This window comes from Acipenser ruthenus, chromosome 3, assembly GCF_902713425.1.
Source record: "Acipenser ruthenus chromosome 3, fAciRut3.2 maternal haplotype, whole genome shotgun sequence".
Taxonomy (NCBI): domain Eukaryota; kingdom Metazoa; phylum Chordata; class Actinopteri; order Acipenseriformes; family Acipenseridae; genus Acipenser; species Acipenser ruthenus.
This window is the reverse complement of record NC_081191.1, coordinates 81,348,069-81,362,247: the sequence shown is the minus strand read 5'-3', so window position 1 is coordinate 81,362,247 and position 14,179 is coordinate 81,348,069. Positions and strand designations below refer to the sequence as shown.

Sequence of the window (14,179 nt, the reverse complement as noted above, 5' to 3'; positions counted from 1 at the left end):
GAACTGTACATTTTAGTGCGGTTGCGCACTTTTATTATGTACAAAACCAAAATAAACAAACAAAAAACGAACTCCACTTTGGAGTGCTAAACTAAACTTTCTTCTTGTCTTAAGTACAACTGGACGGCTAAGCCATTTACCAGCAACAAAAACACTTTTACACACACACACACACACAGAAGGTTCACACAATACTTTTACTCTATAGATACTATACAAACCAGCCTTTCCAGTGGCAGTGCTGCATGCCCTGTATCTTAGATACATCAAAATACAAAGACTGCCTGTGAATTGTGTAAAGGTACACAAAACCTTCCAACCATAATCCAATGCATATGAAAGCTGCTGTTTTTAGCAAAGTGATTCTGTTTTATGCATGCGACGTTTTGGTTTCCAGATGACAAAGACCAAATGCTTTGAGATGCTGGCTATATACGTGTTACACAGCTGTATTATGTGCTTCTTTAGGTCATCTTTTGATTACAAGAAAAATTAACACTTTCTTGTCAGTAATTTTATGGAGCTGTCTCTGCCACAGTGTAAAAGACTTGTATCTCTGAGACCTAGGAGATGGTGACTTTATATTTGCAGTGATATATAAAGGCTGTATGATAAATGGGTTTGAGATCAAGACATTGACCTCTAATCTAATGTGGCTACGATACTAGTTTTAAAAAATGTGTCCAACTGCTGCTGGAGCTAAGATGGTACCACTCAAAGTTTCTCACAAAATGCATTAAATTAGTAGGGGTAAACCTCCTGAGAGCTTATTTGGTATGTTAAAGGAGCAACTAACTTAGCAATTAAGAGCTCTTGCCCAGCTAGCAGGGTATTTTGTTGCGGATGATCGTCACAATAGGATTGGTTTAATTCTGAGCCAGTGTAGCCTAACTGTGTTGTATAATATGGAACTTCTGTTTTGGTCCTTCATACAGTATGGGTGTATACCCCTTGTATTCCTGATGCATTATTGTTTTGTAATTTTTGGAATTTGTTCTGTTTTGTTGTGGGATTCTGTTCTGATGTGGCTTCTTTAAAAATGTTACTGAAGTTTCTATTTATTGTGGTAATGCCTTTCCTTTTGTCGTAAGGCAAATCTCAACACTGTTGTTTCTTCACATTGTTTAGTTTAGCTATTTGCTGTGCAAACCACAATAATTGTTTGACGTTATTACTTAAAACCAGAAACTTGTTGAGAATGCCACATTAAAAAATCAGACCTAAAAAGAATTATTTTGGTTTACAGTCTGATTCTGAATAAAACATGAATATAATCTAACAAATTTAAAAACGCAATTATACTGTAGATGTGTTTTAGAAGCATTTTTCTAATTCATATTTTACTATTGTTATTATTTTTATTGTGTGTTTTTCTGTATATATATATAATATTTCTTTCTTTCATTCTTTTTTTAGCTGACTTCCACAGCAGTGGAAACATAGTGTACAATGGCTGGAAGATACACAATACGGCTAAAAACAAATGGTTTGTGTGCATTGCAAAGAGCCCAGAGGAGAAGCAGGAGTGGCTGGAGGCTTTTCTGAAAGAACAAGAAAAGAGAAAAAGTGAGTATGCATAGAATAAAACAATATGCTTTTAACCCCCTGAGACAGACTGCCATTCAGATTACCTTATCCAATCTCCTAGTAAAATATAATAATAATAATAATAATAATAATAATAATAATAATAATAATAATAATAATAATAATAATAATAAATAGTGGTAAGTACAGTATACACAGCTTAAAACTCCCTAACAGGTTGGTTCCTTGCATCCCATTGAATCTATATCCTCATTTGGAATACAGAAGGGGCATTGTGGGAAAAGAAAAAAATACCCTTCATTTCTTAATTTCCTGAGATCCACACCGGCTGTCGAAATATGTATATGGACTAGACTAGATGAACCAAGCCAGTTGGGTCGTGATCCAAGACTGGGAAATTATAACAATATACTCAAGACAGTGCATTCAATCCACATTGTTACAATGAGTGGACAGGAGATGCAGAAGAATCTCTCTCCGTCCAGTGTTATTGGGTCTCTCCAATGGATCTTCTATTACAAGCACTGCATATTTGTTTTGAAGATATTAGCAGGATCAGCAGGATATTAGCAGGACCAGTATGTTTGGAATCTGGGAGATTTTCAGTGCTGATGATACACTGTTTGTTATCCGGATCTGGTATATGGTATTGTACATTTGTACAGGCACAGCATGGACTATATGTAGCCTCTTCTCCTGTCAGAGGCAATAGTTCAAAGACTCTTCTGAGACTTTAGGTTATCAAATCCAGCTGGGCTGGAGACAGTATCGTCGCAGTACATCTTGCATGCCGTACACCATCCTAGACATGCAGATATTAGACTGTCTTTGAACACCCTGTTGTGTGTTACTGCTTTCTTGTCTCTTTCAGGATATGGCACTTTTTTGTTGTTGTTTGTTTTGTAGTGGGGTGAACAACTACTGTCTATAGACAAGGAAGTAAGATGTGTTATATATTGAAATGTAGTACTTTAGTAGTTTGTTTAGCACTTATTTAATTTTTTTTTTAAACTTCTGTTGTTTGACAGGCCTCAGACTGGGTATGGAACAGGATACCTGGGTGATGGTTTCAGAGAAGGGAGAAAAGCTCTACAGCCTGATGTGCAAGCAAGGAAACCTCATCAAAGACAGGAAGCGAAAACTCACCACTTTCCCTAAGTGCTTTCTTGGAAGGTAGGTTTCCTAAAACATTTGGAAGGAGTCATGCAGCACTATGCAGAAAGGTGAATCATTCAAAAGTGCTGCGTGCTTCAAGCTTTATTACTTGTGTCCTACCCTCTCTACCATGTGTACTGAAGATATCTTGGGTGCTGCTTGTTTATTTGACTTAACTGAAAATTTGCAGATCTTTTTTTTAATACAACATAAGTGAAATGCTTATGTTGCTTTCTGGTACCTAGTAACTTCCTGTGTTGTAGGTCAAAGGTCTAACTGTAATCGCAATACGTGCCAGAAATCTTTTACGCTGTATTTGAAAAATATGCCCTGAAAAAAGCATGCAAAAAAAAAAATCAGAAGCACAACAGAGGAGGGGATGGATGAGGGCAGTGATATATCTGCTAATGCTGTTTTAAAGGATTTTTTATAACATTGTTGGCTGTTGCTAGTCTTCCATCTGTTTCCTTGGGGGGGGGGGGGGGGGGGGGGGGGGGGGGGGGGGGGGGGGGGTTGAAGTTTATTGGCATATATGTTTCCTTCATTAGGTTTGATTTCGGGTTTATCCTAGGGTTAGTTAGTGGTTTGCATTACCCAGTATCGTTGGTTCTCAGATTGGAAGATTGCTTGTGATTAATGTGTGTGTGACACCATTCAAATTGGACCGATGCCGTTTCTCCATCCCTGTTTATTTCACTGTAGCAGTGGTTAACTGCAGTATGGGAGAAAATGAATCTCCACTCAGGGGAGGGAACTTGAATATGCAGGCCTTACCACCTACCCGTAAAAAAAAAAAATCCTTAAGGGTTTCTTCATAAATCTTGCTTAATGTATTATTGGCTGAATCTTTTAGAGCAACAAAACCTCAATAAATCATGCAAATATTCTCTAAAGACCTTCTAAATCCCATAAAACAGTGGTATTCAGCCTCTCTTTGTCTGCAGCATCATCAAGAAAAATGTAGACATTTGCTCTTTTTTTTGTTTACTTTTTAAAATGAGATTATTATGTATTTGACTAATATGTATATTAAGAGAAAAAGGTGCAAACTGTCCCAAAACACTGCCCCAAATTACTTGTATCTGGCACAGGAAAACATTTGTCATATTCTAGTTAATAAGTAATTCTGAACATTTTCCCTGGAAAATACAGCTATTTGAAATGTACAATATTGGTAATGTTACAGACTCGAAACTGACCGCTTTTATATTATTATTTATTATTTCTTCTTCTTATTTATTTCTTAGCAGACGCCCTTATCCAGGGCGACTTACAATTGTTACAAGATATCACATTATTTTTACATACATTTACATTATTTTTTACACATTATTTTTACATACAATTTACATATTTATACAGTTGGGTTTTTACTGAGCAATCTATGTAAAGTACCTTGCTCAAGGGTACAGCAGCAGTGTCCCCCACCTGGGATTGAACCCACAACCCACAATATAACATAATATTTATTTATTATTTATTAGCAGACGTCCTTATCCAGGGCGACTTACAATTGTTACAAGATATCACATTATTTTTACATACAATTACCCATTTATACAGTTGGGTTTTTACTGGAGCAATCTAGGTAAAGTACCTTGCTCAAGGGTACAACAGCAGTGTCCCCCACTGGGGATTGAACCCACGACCCTCCAGTCCAGAGTCCAGAGCCCTAACCACTACTCCACACTGCTGCCCTAATAATATTTGCTCTCTTTATGATAGTCACTCACTTTTTTTTCAGAAAAAATAAATAACAATAAACCAGTTTATTAATAAAATGTAGCTATTCATACCTTTCAGTTCCATCACCTACAAACGTTTTCCACCCGTTACAAGTCTGGTGATGTTAAACTCTTTTAGTTTTGCATTAAAAGGAGTTTGACTGTATTTGTGCGTGCATGATGATTTCACAATGTGTGTCTCTTATTTCCATAGAGATTTGATTTTACCATGCTGCCTGTTATAAGGTCCTGTTCCAGAAGCACACCACTTGTATATGACCTTAGGGCCCACCAGTGTAGTGTTTGGTTTGGCAACAAGATTTTTTTAATTTCTCATGCTATCCTTTAAAAGGGAAACACAAGTTCCTTAAGGACTTTTTATGGCTCAGTAGAAAGATAAAGAAGGAAAATTCCATTCCTGAAGCACTCCTCCATCTGTTTTCTTTAACACTTAATTTTATCCTGCTTTTAAATACTTTATATGCTGCCATATGTTTGTTTACTCAATACGTTGTCGTGTTGCCCACTGGGGCTTTTTTTCTGATAATGGGATCAACATCATGACATTTTATTTTCTGTTCATTATAAATATTTTTTGTACATGGGGCTCTTGGGATCTGGACTGGGGATCAAGGATTTCTGTTAAAATAGGTGTCTAGTTGTTATCTCTTCCTGCAGAAATGCAGCTGTTAGTTGTGAGCACACTGCTGGGAAAATGTTCTGTGTTTTTTATACAGTTATGAAATGAAAGACACCACTGCAGATGGTTTACTTTCAGTAGTAGGTATCTCCATTACCATGGAATCAGAAGCTTCCACAGAATATACTTGGAGTATGTTGTGCAATGGCATCCTCTGGGTTTCGAGTAGGCCGTATTTGGTTTCAATGCCCTTGAGCCCCCCTCCGGCTGTGCACATACTCATTGTGCTGTATTTTCCAAGTCAAATGCTTTTGAAATGTTATTTTTACCCTTTTATTAGGTGAACTACCCTTTTTAAGGAGTTTGCAATTACAGTCATCTGGTGTGAATGTGTATACGCGAGGCCGTGTGTGTTTACTGTGTGGTTCTTGAAACACACTGAATAAAATCATCAAATCTTAGTTTGTTTGCAATTTCTTAACTTACTTACATAGATTACAAATGTTTTAATATATTGCTTTAAAAAGAAAAAAAAAACAAGGTAGTGACTATGGAAAAAAAATCAATGTTAATATGTTTTTGAATGGGAATGTTAAAAGTTGTGCTATTGCTGTCTTTCAAGACTCTTGTCACTAGTACCTTATGTCACACATCTCATCCAGCACATACAGTTCACTGGTGACCATAAAACATACTAAAATAAACCAGTAAATGTAAAATGCTTCCATTAGAACTCCTTATCACCATGGTCTTGGAGGCCAAAGAACTGAGTTTTGAGATTGTTGATTAATCATCTATCTGCACAGAGTGTACTGCTCCTAGTTAATTAAAGGACCTATAAAGTGAGGGAAATACACATACTGTAACAATGAATTAGATGTTATTAAAATAATGTCTTTCAAAGCTTAAACACACTATATAATGTAGTTTTCTGTTTCTAAGCAGTTTTTATGTTCTGTTTCTAAGCGGTTTTGAACCTCTGACTATCGTGTTTATTAACTTCCAAGTTCCATTTCCAGGGTGCACTTACCGTTTTCATGATAACCCCTCATATTGCTGGGGGACTGTGCTCCCCCAATTCTGTAGCATTTGCATAGCAACAACCAACTTATTTTCTTGTCAACCATCAATAATTTACAAAAGAGGACACTGCAGGCTCTCGTTCATGCCCTACCACTTTAAAGAAGGAACAAAAAGAAACAAGTGTTGAATGGCTTACTGATTCTAAATTGTTGACCTTCAGGCTGGATGGGATCTTTAACTTTCAATTACAATGCCTATTTGTATACCATAAGTATGATCAATGATACCTTTAATAAAGTACACCTAGTACCAGATATTGGGCAGGATTTTCAAAAAAGAGTGTTATTGTATGGAACGTGTGGTATAGTAACGAGAGCTTTAGTAGCAAGTGAATTTGAAATGAAATGTGTTATTTAAATCAATCTGTTAATGCTTTGAAATTGAGTCGATGAGGTCATTAATGAATGCATTTCTTGTTAAAAAGCTTAATTGTCACAGGTTACCTACATTACTTCCTGTCTTAATGACTAGATAAGGGGAACTCGTTAATCAAAATGCATGTTAACAAGATCAAGAAAAATGAATGGAAGCAGAATTTGCTGTTATGGAAACTACTAGCAGGCAGGAGGGCGACTCTCCCACCAGCGAGCAGCAGCCAAATGGAAATAAAAAAATAATGGGAATATCTATGTTGTGTATAATTTGTAAACTTCATTTAAAATTGTGCATTTTTGTCATGCAGAATATACATTTATTTGTATAACTTCACGTAAAAATTGGACAGCACAGATTTAAAAAAAACAACAACTTTTTTTAATTTATTCTCTGGATGAGGCGGGGGGGAGCCATCTATCTATATTGGTTGGAATTTATTTTCTTATGTTAACATCTACTTTTTTATGTATTTTAGTATGTACAATTGTAGGCTACAAATAAATACATTTGAAGTGTCATTTGTGTTTGTAGTTGTTAGTTATTATACATGTATACCATGTATGTAACACTTCATTATATATTTATTAAGCTTTTAAAATTACGATAGAACTATCGTAACAAATAGAGCAAATATGTAAATAGATATTGGTCTTGTTAAAATGCATTACCCTGCAATTTGACCTTTTTGGTCTCAGAATACATATAAAATTACCCAATCTTAATTAATTGTTAGTAATTTACACATCTTAAATAAAAAATAGTGAGAAACCAAACAAAAAAAATGTATCTGTTAGTTATTTTTAAACCCTTTCCTTAGCCCCAACCTTAACTCCCAGTTAGTGGTATGCAGTAGCACACAGGAGTCATCTATTGGGTTGATGATATAATGTTTCTGAAAGCAATAGGAAAGCACACTAAGCTGATCAAAAGGATAACAAGCTGGCTGTACAGAGATTCTTGGGCAGGACCTTTTTTTTTTGCTGGCTGGAAATAACTTGTGCGTTCAGTGTGCAGACTACAGGGAGAGAAAGGCAGCGAGACGTTAAAGAACTCACACATTCAAACAACCAGGAGCGCAAAGAAACCTCGGACCAGTAGGGTACCTTTATTACTAATTAGATTAAATCATTTTAATCTGTATTTCTTGAAGTTCGTTAGTCTGAATTTGATAATTGGAGTCAATATGGTGGCTGGGGTTGCCACTGTTCATTGCCGTTTGGGTATGAGCTACTCTCTCAAAGCTCCACTGTGTAAAGTTTTACTCCTTCGTAGGATACGATTTCTGAGCATCTACAGTATATTTAAATAAAATTACGAACAGAACACCCCACCTCCCCGGGAAACCCTAATGGACATTTTACAGTCTTGGTTTTTCGTCGGATTTTAGCTTAAGTCTGAGTTGTTAATGTAAATGAGGCTTAGAAGAATTATTATGCAATACAAAACCACGTTACCCAACTACTTTTAAACACCTTGCCCCCCCCCCCCCCCCCAGAATTAATTCTGTGGACGCCCATGGTTTCAAGATGAGTTTTATATAGTCTTTCGTTAATTAAAACTCTTCTTTTCCAAATGTAAATTAACCCCTGATTAAATTATGAAAATTAACATGGATTTGCTTTTAAATTCCCACGCAAACAAAAGAAACAGTCGCAAGAAGCACTGCTCGTTAAGATATTAATATGATTTTGTTAAGCAACATAATTTCAGAAATCACATTAGCATAACGAGATAGGCATAACAGCCTCTTGAAAATCACAAAATTGATTTGTTGATTAACAGTGGAGTTATCATTTATGAACTTTTGATAATCCTGCCCGTTATGTTTTAAAATGAAAATACATGTGTGTTATAACATATTTCTTTTAAACCTGCACATTTCAGACATATGCTGCTAATGGAAGTGCAAAATGGCTAAAATGTATGGAATTATTTTGTCTGATACAATTACTTTAAAAACAACAAGTCCTAATACTTACAGAATAGTACACTTCATATACAACTTATTTTTTTGTAGTGGATGCAGCTCTTTTGCTATAATTCTCCCTAATTACATGGGAGCGTTTTTATATCAGTAGGTGGGATATTTTAACTCTGACAAAGAGGATCATGGTTCTTTAATCATTCCAATGACGGTGCTAATGGGCGTATGCATTTTGTTGTTTATGTTATTGTTAATGATAAGAGTATCTGTTTTCTTAAAGAAGAATATCCTCCAATAAATAGAACACAACCCCTTTCGTGTCATTTGCATTCCACTAGTGAGTTTGTGTCGTGGCTGATGGCGATAGGAGAGGTTGACAACACAGAAGAAGGGGTTCATCTTGGGCAGGCTCTGCTAGAAAATGGCATCATCCACCATGGTGAGTAGGAACAGTGGCCAGTGTAATGGAGGCAGTGAAGGGTTGCACTGAGGAAGAAGACCTGCATTCACTAAAACCATTACTGAATTTGTTATGACCAAGGGACCAATCCAATTAATGTTTTAGCTGCAGCAAGAAAATAAATAAATAAATAAATAAAATATGGTTAATAACCCACCATTGATGGTTTGTTAACTGAATCTAAATGAGTATTAATTTAATAAATGTATAATTTCCTCAGTGTTGACCCCAAGCTAAAAATTTAGGTACTGTAGTTTGGTGCATTTTTCCATAAAACTAAAAATAAAGGAATGGATGCTTGTTGCTTTTTTTAAACATATTAAGTCTTTATCTAACCATTTTACTTTCAAGGCAGAAAAGAAGACACCATCTCTGTGTTTATAATTTTGATTTCTGTATGTGCTTATTGATGGGTAAGGCCCTGTCAAAATCACGGACAATATCTTTAAAATTCACGTCAGTGTCACAGGTAAAGGTGTTGTATTTTATAAATTATATGCACGGATTATTATTTTTTGAAACATCAAATATAGAGATAAATGCATCATCAAAATCAACGTCAAAGTTATTCAAGCACTTTACAATAGCTTGTGAAACGGTGTTGTAATTAACAGCCTGTAGGTAAAGTGCATCTGGAAGGACAGCTTTCTGTTCTAGTACGTCAGATGCATGTTCGCTATTTAGGTCTTGCAAAACAAATACAATGTGTAACCCATACTGATCTTAGACATCAGTCGACTCGTCAGTGACCACTGACAAGCAACCAGACTGTTTTACCAATTCCATAATCTTCTGCTTGTGATACTCGGCAACTTTAGGTAAGTATTCATGTCTCAGCTGGGCTGATGAAGGAATCACTCCACCATTTGCTACACTCAGTCTGAAGAATTTACATAACTTTTAGTTGTCCAATTTTTCAAGAGGGATATTTGCGCAAACAAACGACTCTGTCAGGTCAAAATTTAATGTGTTTCACGGTTCACGGTTTTCAGTGGACTTTTGGAACATGGAAGTCACCGTGTTTTGTTTCTTTGCAAGTAAAGCAGTCGCAGTATTGCTCTGGATTTCCGCCTTTCTCTTTCGGTGAATACTTGAATCTAAATGCCTGTCAACAGCCAATTCTCAGTAGTGATCTACAGTAACATTGCAGGACGTACAGAAGAGCTTACTTCCATCTGCTGCAGATACATTTTTAGCCTTTTTAGAGACCTCGACTTTCTTGTTTACAGTGGGTAGTATTTTAATTTCCCGCCTAGATTGCAGTCACATAATCACTGCACACCACACACCACTATGTGCATGGTGAATAGTAGCAGGCACCAGCATAGCTGTACAATTTCGTTAATGTTGTTTTGTTTTTTTTTTAAATACAAATAATTATGACATTTATTTTTATTTCTTAAGAATATTGTAAATATCGCGGTTTTGGGCTAATTTCACTATTTCCGTGCAGCAGATGAAGTCCCGATTTACACAGGGCCTTAGTGATGGGTAGCAGAAATACTCTGGGGAGTAAATTCTTGCTTGCCACGCTGTCTTCACTGTTTTGTATTTATTTTGACACGAACGCCATATCCTGACAAAGCTGCTTCTCTTTTTTTGTATAATACATTTTAACCGTCTCAGTGATCACCATCAATACATTTATTTTAAATCTTGAGGTTTTTTTCTTTTATATAACTGCTGTCATATGATTCATCAGTCATGATCAATAGGCAGTTTTATTGCTGTGTGCTGGAAAGACGCTGGATTCATGTCGAGTTTTAAACAAAATAAATTCCAATTTCAACTGAATTGAAACATATTCTTGATAAATGTACTTGTTAAAGGTTTATGGCAAGTGTTAGTATACATAAAGCTTTCAACAAAACTGCTTGCAAAGTTAAACATTATGTATAAATGTGGATGGTTTAACAATACTTTTAAAAGGCATTTTAATGAAAAAAGAAAGCAGAAAAAAGCATTACACTTCTCTTGAGTTCTTCAACAAACATATTTAAAATACTGGGGTTTGTCTAATGTGACCTTCATCAAAGAATTCAGTAGTCTGTGGAAGTGATGCTGTATCTTCATGATCACCTGATTGCCTCCACAGCAGGGCTTTTTCGTGGGAAAAGCTCATTCAGAAGAATCCAATCATACACTATGTGCTCACCTACTGTATTAACCTGCCAACATGCCCTTCAGTGGAGAAATAATGACTCAAATAAGGTCAGCACATATACAATATAACAGTAGAGCAAGTGATGTGGAAATGATATTTGGAGTGAACAATGTATTCAGTGGCAGTGCTGTCTTTATTAGGGATATATATATATATATATATATATATATATATATATATATATATATATAATGTTGCAATATAAGGAATCTGTAAAAAGTTATGATGAATCTTTGAAGGATGAGCAATTGGGAATTAAGTGAAAGGAACATGAGCTTTGCTTACTTTCAGCATTCTCAAATTCACTGAGGTCAGCAACTCATCTGTCAGTTAATTTTCATGACAAATGTTGTTTCTTTATTTGCTCTGAATACAAAAAATGGGGTAGCCAAAAGTTCTGTTACCTTGGTCACATGCAAAATAATGATTCTTTTCTATATTTTTATTTTTATTTTATTATTTTATGCAAATTTAAATCTAGACACTCTTAATTCAGTTACAGATAAGCACCAGTTTAAATCTGAACCAGTGTTGTACAGATTCCGATATGATGACGGGACGTACCATCCGAGAAGTGACATGCAGGATGTCATCTCCAAGGTAACCAAACCATCTACTTGTAGTGCTTCCTGCCTATGATCAGATCAACCCTTTCACATTCTAAGCATTGGCTAAGCCCATAGAATAACACAAATGAGCTGTTACCATATGTACATTATTGATGCAGATTTAAAACAATCATTCTTGTTCTTAGACCCATCTAATCTTTTGTCCATACCTATTATAATAATAATAATGTTGTGTTAAATTTGTTTACAATTCCCCCAGGGCGTCAGGCTGTACTGCCGACTTCATAGCCTGTTTACAGCAGTGATCAGGTGAGAAGAAAATTTACATGTGATTAACTACAATTATATTTGTGCTTTTGGGATGGTAGAAGTTTTCAAGATAATAAATATACAGTGTCCACATATTAGGTCTCCTGACTGAGGACCCCCACCCAATATGAAATTATTATGTTTTTGTATTTTGTAGAAACGTTCAAAAGTAATAAATGTGTGATGGAGCTGAGGTTAAGATAAATAATGTCTGGGTCTTAGCTGAATGTTTTTTGTATATCGGGGGACCAGTCATTTGAGAAAGCACATGTTAGGACAGAGAAAGATGGATTGTCTTTGTCATTATAGTATTTTTGCTGGGTTCTGCCAAGAAGGTGTGGCCATGCTATTTTTATATGGTTTCGTCAGCTTAAGGTAATAAATCAACATCAGTGCAATACATGTGGGGTCATAATTTAAAAAGCATTATGCAAAGTATTGAGAGTTTGTGTTCACTGGGTAATATAGTATTGGAAGCCACCCAGCCATATTAAACCATGTCCATATGCTGTACTGCATCCCTGGACAACTGTATTAACTCTTTACACTGATTGCTTGAATCAGGTTACACTACCACACGTGGATCTGAGAACTACACAAGTAACACAGTTACTTGTACAAAAAGTCAGTGAATGAGGACAGTTAACATATGGCTACAGTACCTACATTGAGATATTCTTTTTCTGCTTTCTTGTTGGATATTCCTGCAGCTCACAATCATTTGTACATTAATCAAATGTCACTGGAAGCAATGGACTTACATACAGTACTGTGCAAAAGTTTTAGGCAGGTGTGAAAAAATGCTGTAAAGTAAGAAAGCTTTCAAAAATAGACATGTTAATAGTTTATATTTATCAATTAACAAAATGCAAAGTGAGTGAACAGAAGAAAAATCTACATCAAATCAATATTTGGTGTGACCACCCTTTGCCTTCAAAACGGCATCAATTCTTCTAGGTACACTTGCACACAGTTTTTGAAGGAACTCGGCAGGTAGGTTGGCCCAAACATCTTGGAGAACTAACCACAGTTCTTCTGTGGATTTAGGCAGCCTCAGTTGCTTTTCTCTCTTCATGTAATCCCAGACAGACTCGATGATGATGAGATTAGGGCTCTGTGGGGGCCATACCATCACTTCCAGGACTCCTTGTTCTTCTTCACACTGAAGATAGTTCTTAATGACTTTCGCTGTATGTTTGGGGTCGTTGTCATGCTGCAGAATAAATTTGGGGCCAATCAGATGCCTCCCTGATGGTATTGCATGATGGATAAGTATCTGCCTGTACTTCTCAGCATTGAGGAGACCATTAATTCTGTCCAAATCCCCAACTCCATTTGCAGAAATGCAGCCCCAAACTTGCAAGGAACCTCCACCATGCTTCACTGTTGCCTGCAGACACTCATTCGTGTACCGCTCTCCAGCCCTTCGGCGAACAAACTTCAGCTACTACAGCTACTTCTGCTACAGCCAAATATTTCAAAGTTTGACTCATCAGTCCAGAGCACCTGCTGCCATTTTTCTGCACCCCAGTTCCTGTGTTTTCGTGCATAGTTGAGTCGCTTGGCCTTATTTCCACGTCGGAGGTATGGCTTTTTGGCCGCAAGTCTTCCATGAAGGCCACTTCTGACCAGACTTCTCCGGACAGTAGATGGGTGTACCAGGGTCCCACTGTTTTCTGCCAATTCTGAGCTGATGGCACTGCTGGACATCTTCCGATTGCGAAGGGAAGTAAGCATGATGTGTCTTTCATCTGCTGCAGTAAGTTTCCTTGGCCGACCACTCCATCTACGGTCCTCAACGTTGCCCGTTTCTTTGTGCTTCTTCAAAAGAGCTTGGACAGCACATCTGGAAACCCCTGTCTGCCTTGAAATTTCTGCCTGGGAGAGACCTTGCTGATGCAGTATAACTACCTTGTGTCTTGTTGCTGTGCTCAGTCTTGCCATGGTGTATGACTTTTGACAGTAAACTGTCTTCAGCAACCTCACCTTGTTAGCTGAGTTTGGCTGTTCCTCACCCAGTTTTATTCCTCCTACACAGCTGTTTCTGTTTCAGTTAATGATTGTGTTTCAACCTACATATTGAATTGATGATCATTAGCACCTGTTTGGTATAATTGTTTAATCATACACCTGACTATATGCCTACAAAATTCCTGACTTTGTGCAAGTGTACCTAGAAGAATTGATGCTGTTTTGAAGGCAAAGGGTGGTCACACCAAATATGGATT

At 36.6% G+C, this 14,179-nt stretch overlaps 1 protein-coding gene across 1 annotated transcript in view; it reads left to right on the top strand.

Moving 5' to 3' along the window:
- The window catches only part of LOC117394402 (phosphatidylinositol 3,4,5-trisphosphate-dependent Rac exchanger 2 protein-like), a 142,899-nt gene that overhangs the window by 39,412 nt on the left and 89,308 nt on the right, over positions 1-14,179 (top strand). The window contains exons 9-13 of the mRNA XM_033992638.3: positions 1,417-1,566; positions 2,577-2,721; positions 8,788-8,888; positions 11,570-11,673; positions 11,902-11,951. Of these exons, the coding sequence (XP_033848529.2) occupies positions 1,417-1,566; positions 2,577-2,721; positions 8,788-8,888; positions 11,570-11,673; positions 11,902-11,951 (550 nt within the window). The remainder of the gene's footprint in view (positions 1-1,416; positions 1,567-2,576; positions 2,722-8,787; positions 8,889-11,569; positions 11,674-11,901; positions 11,952-14,179) is intronic.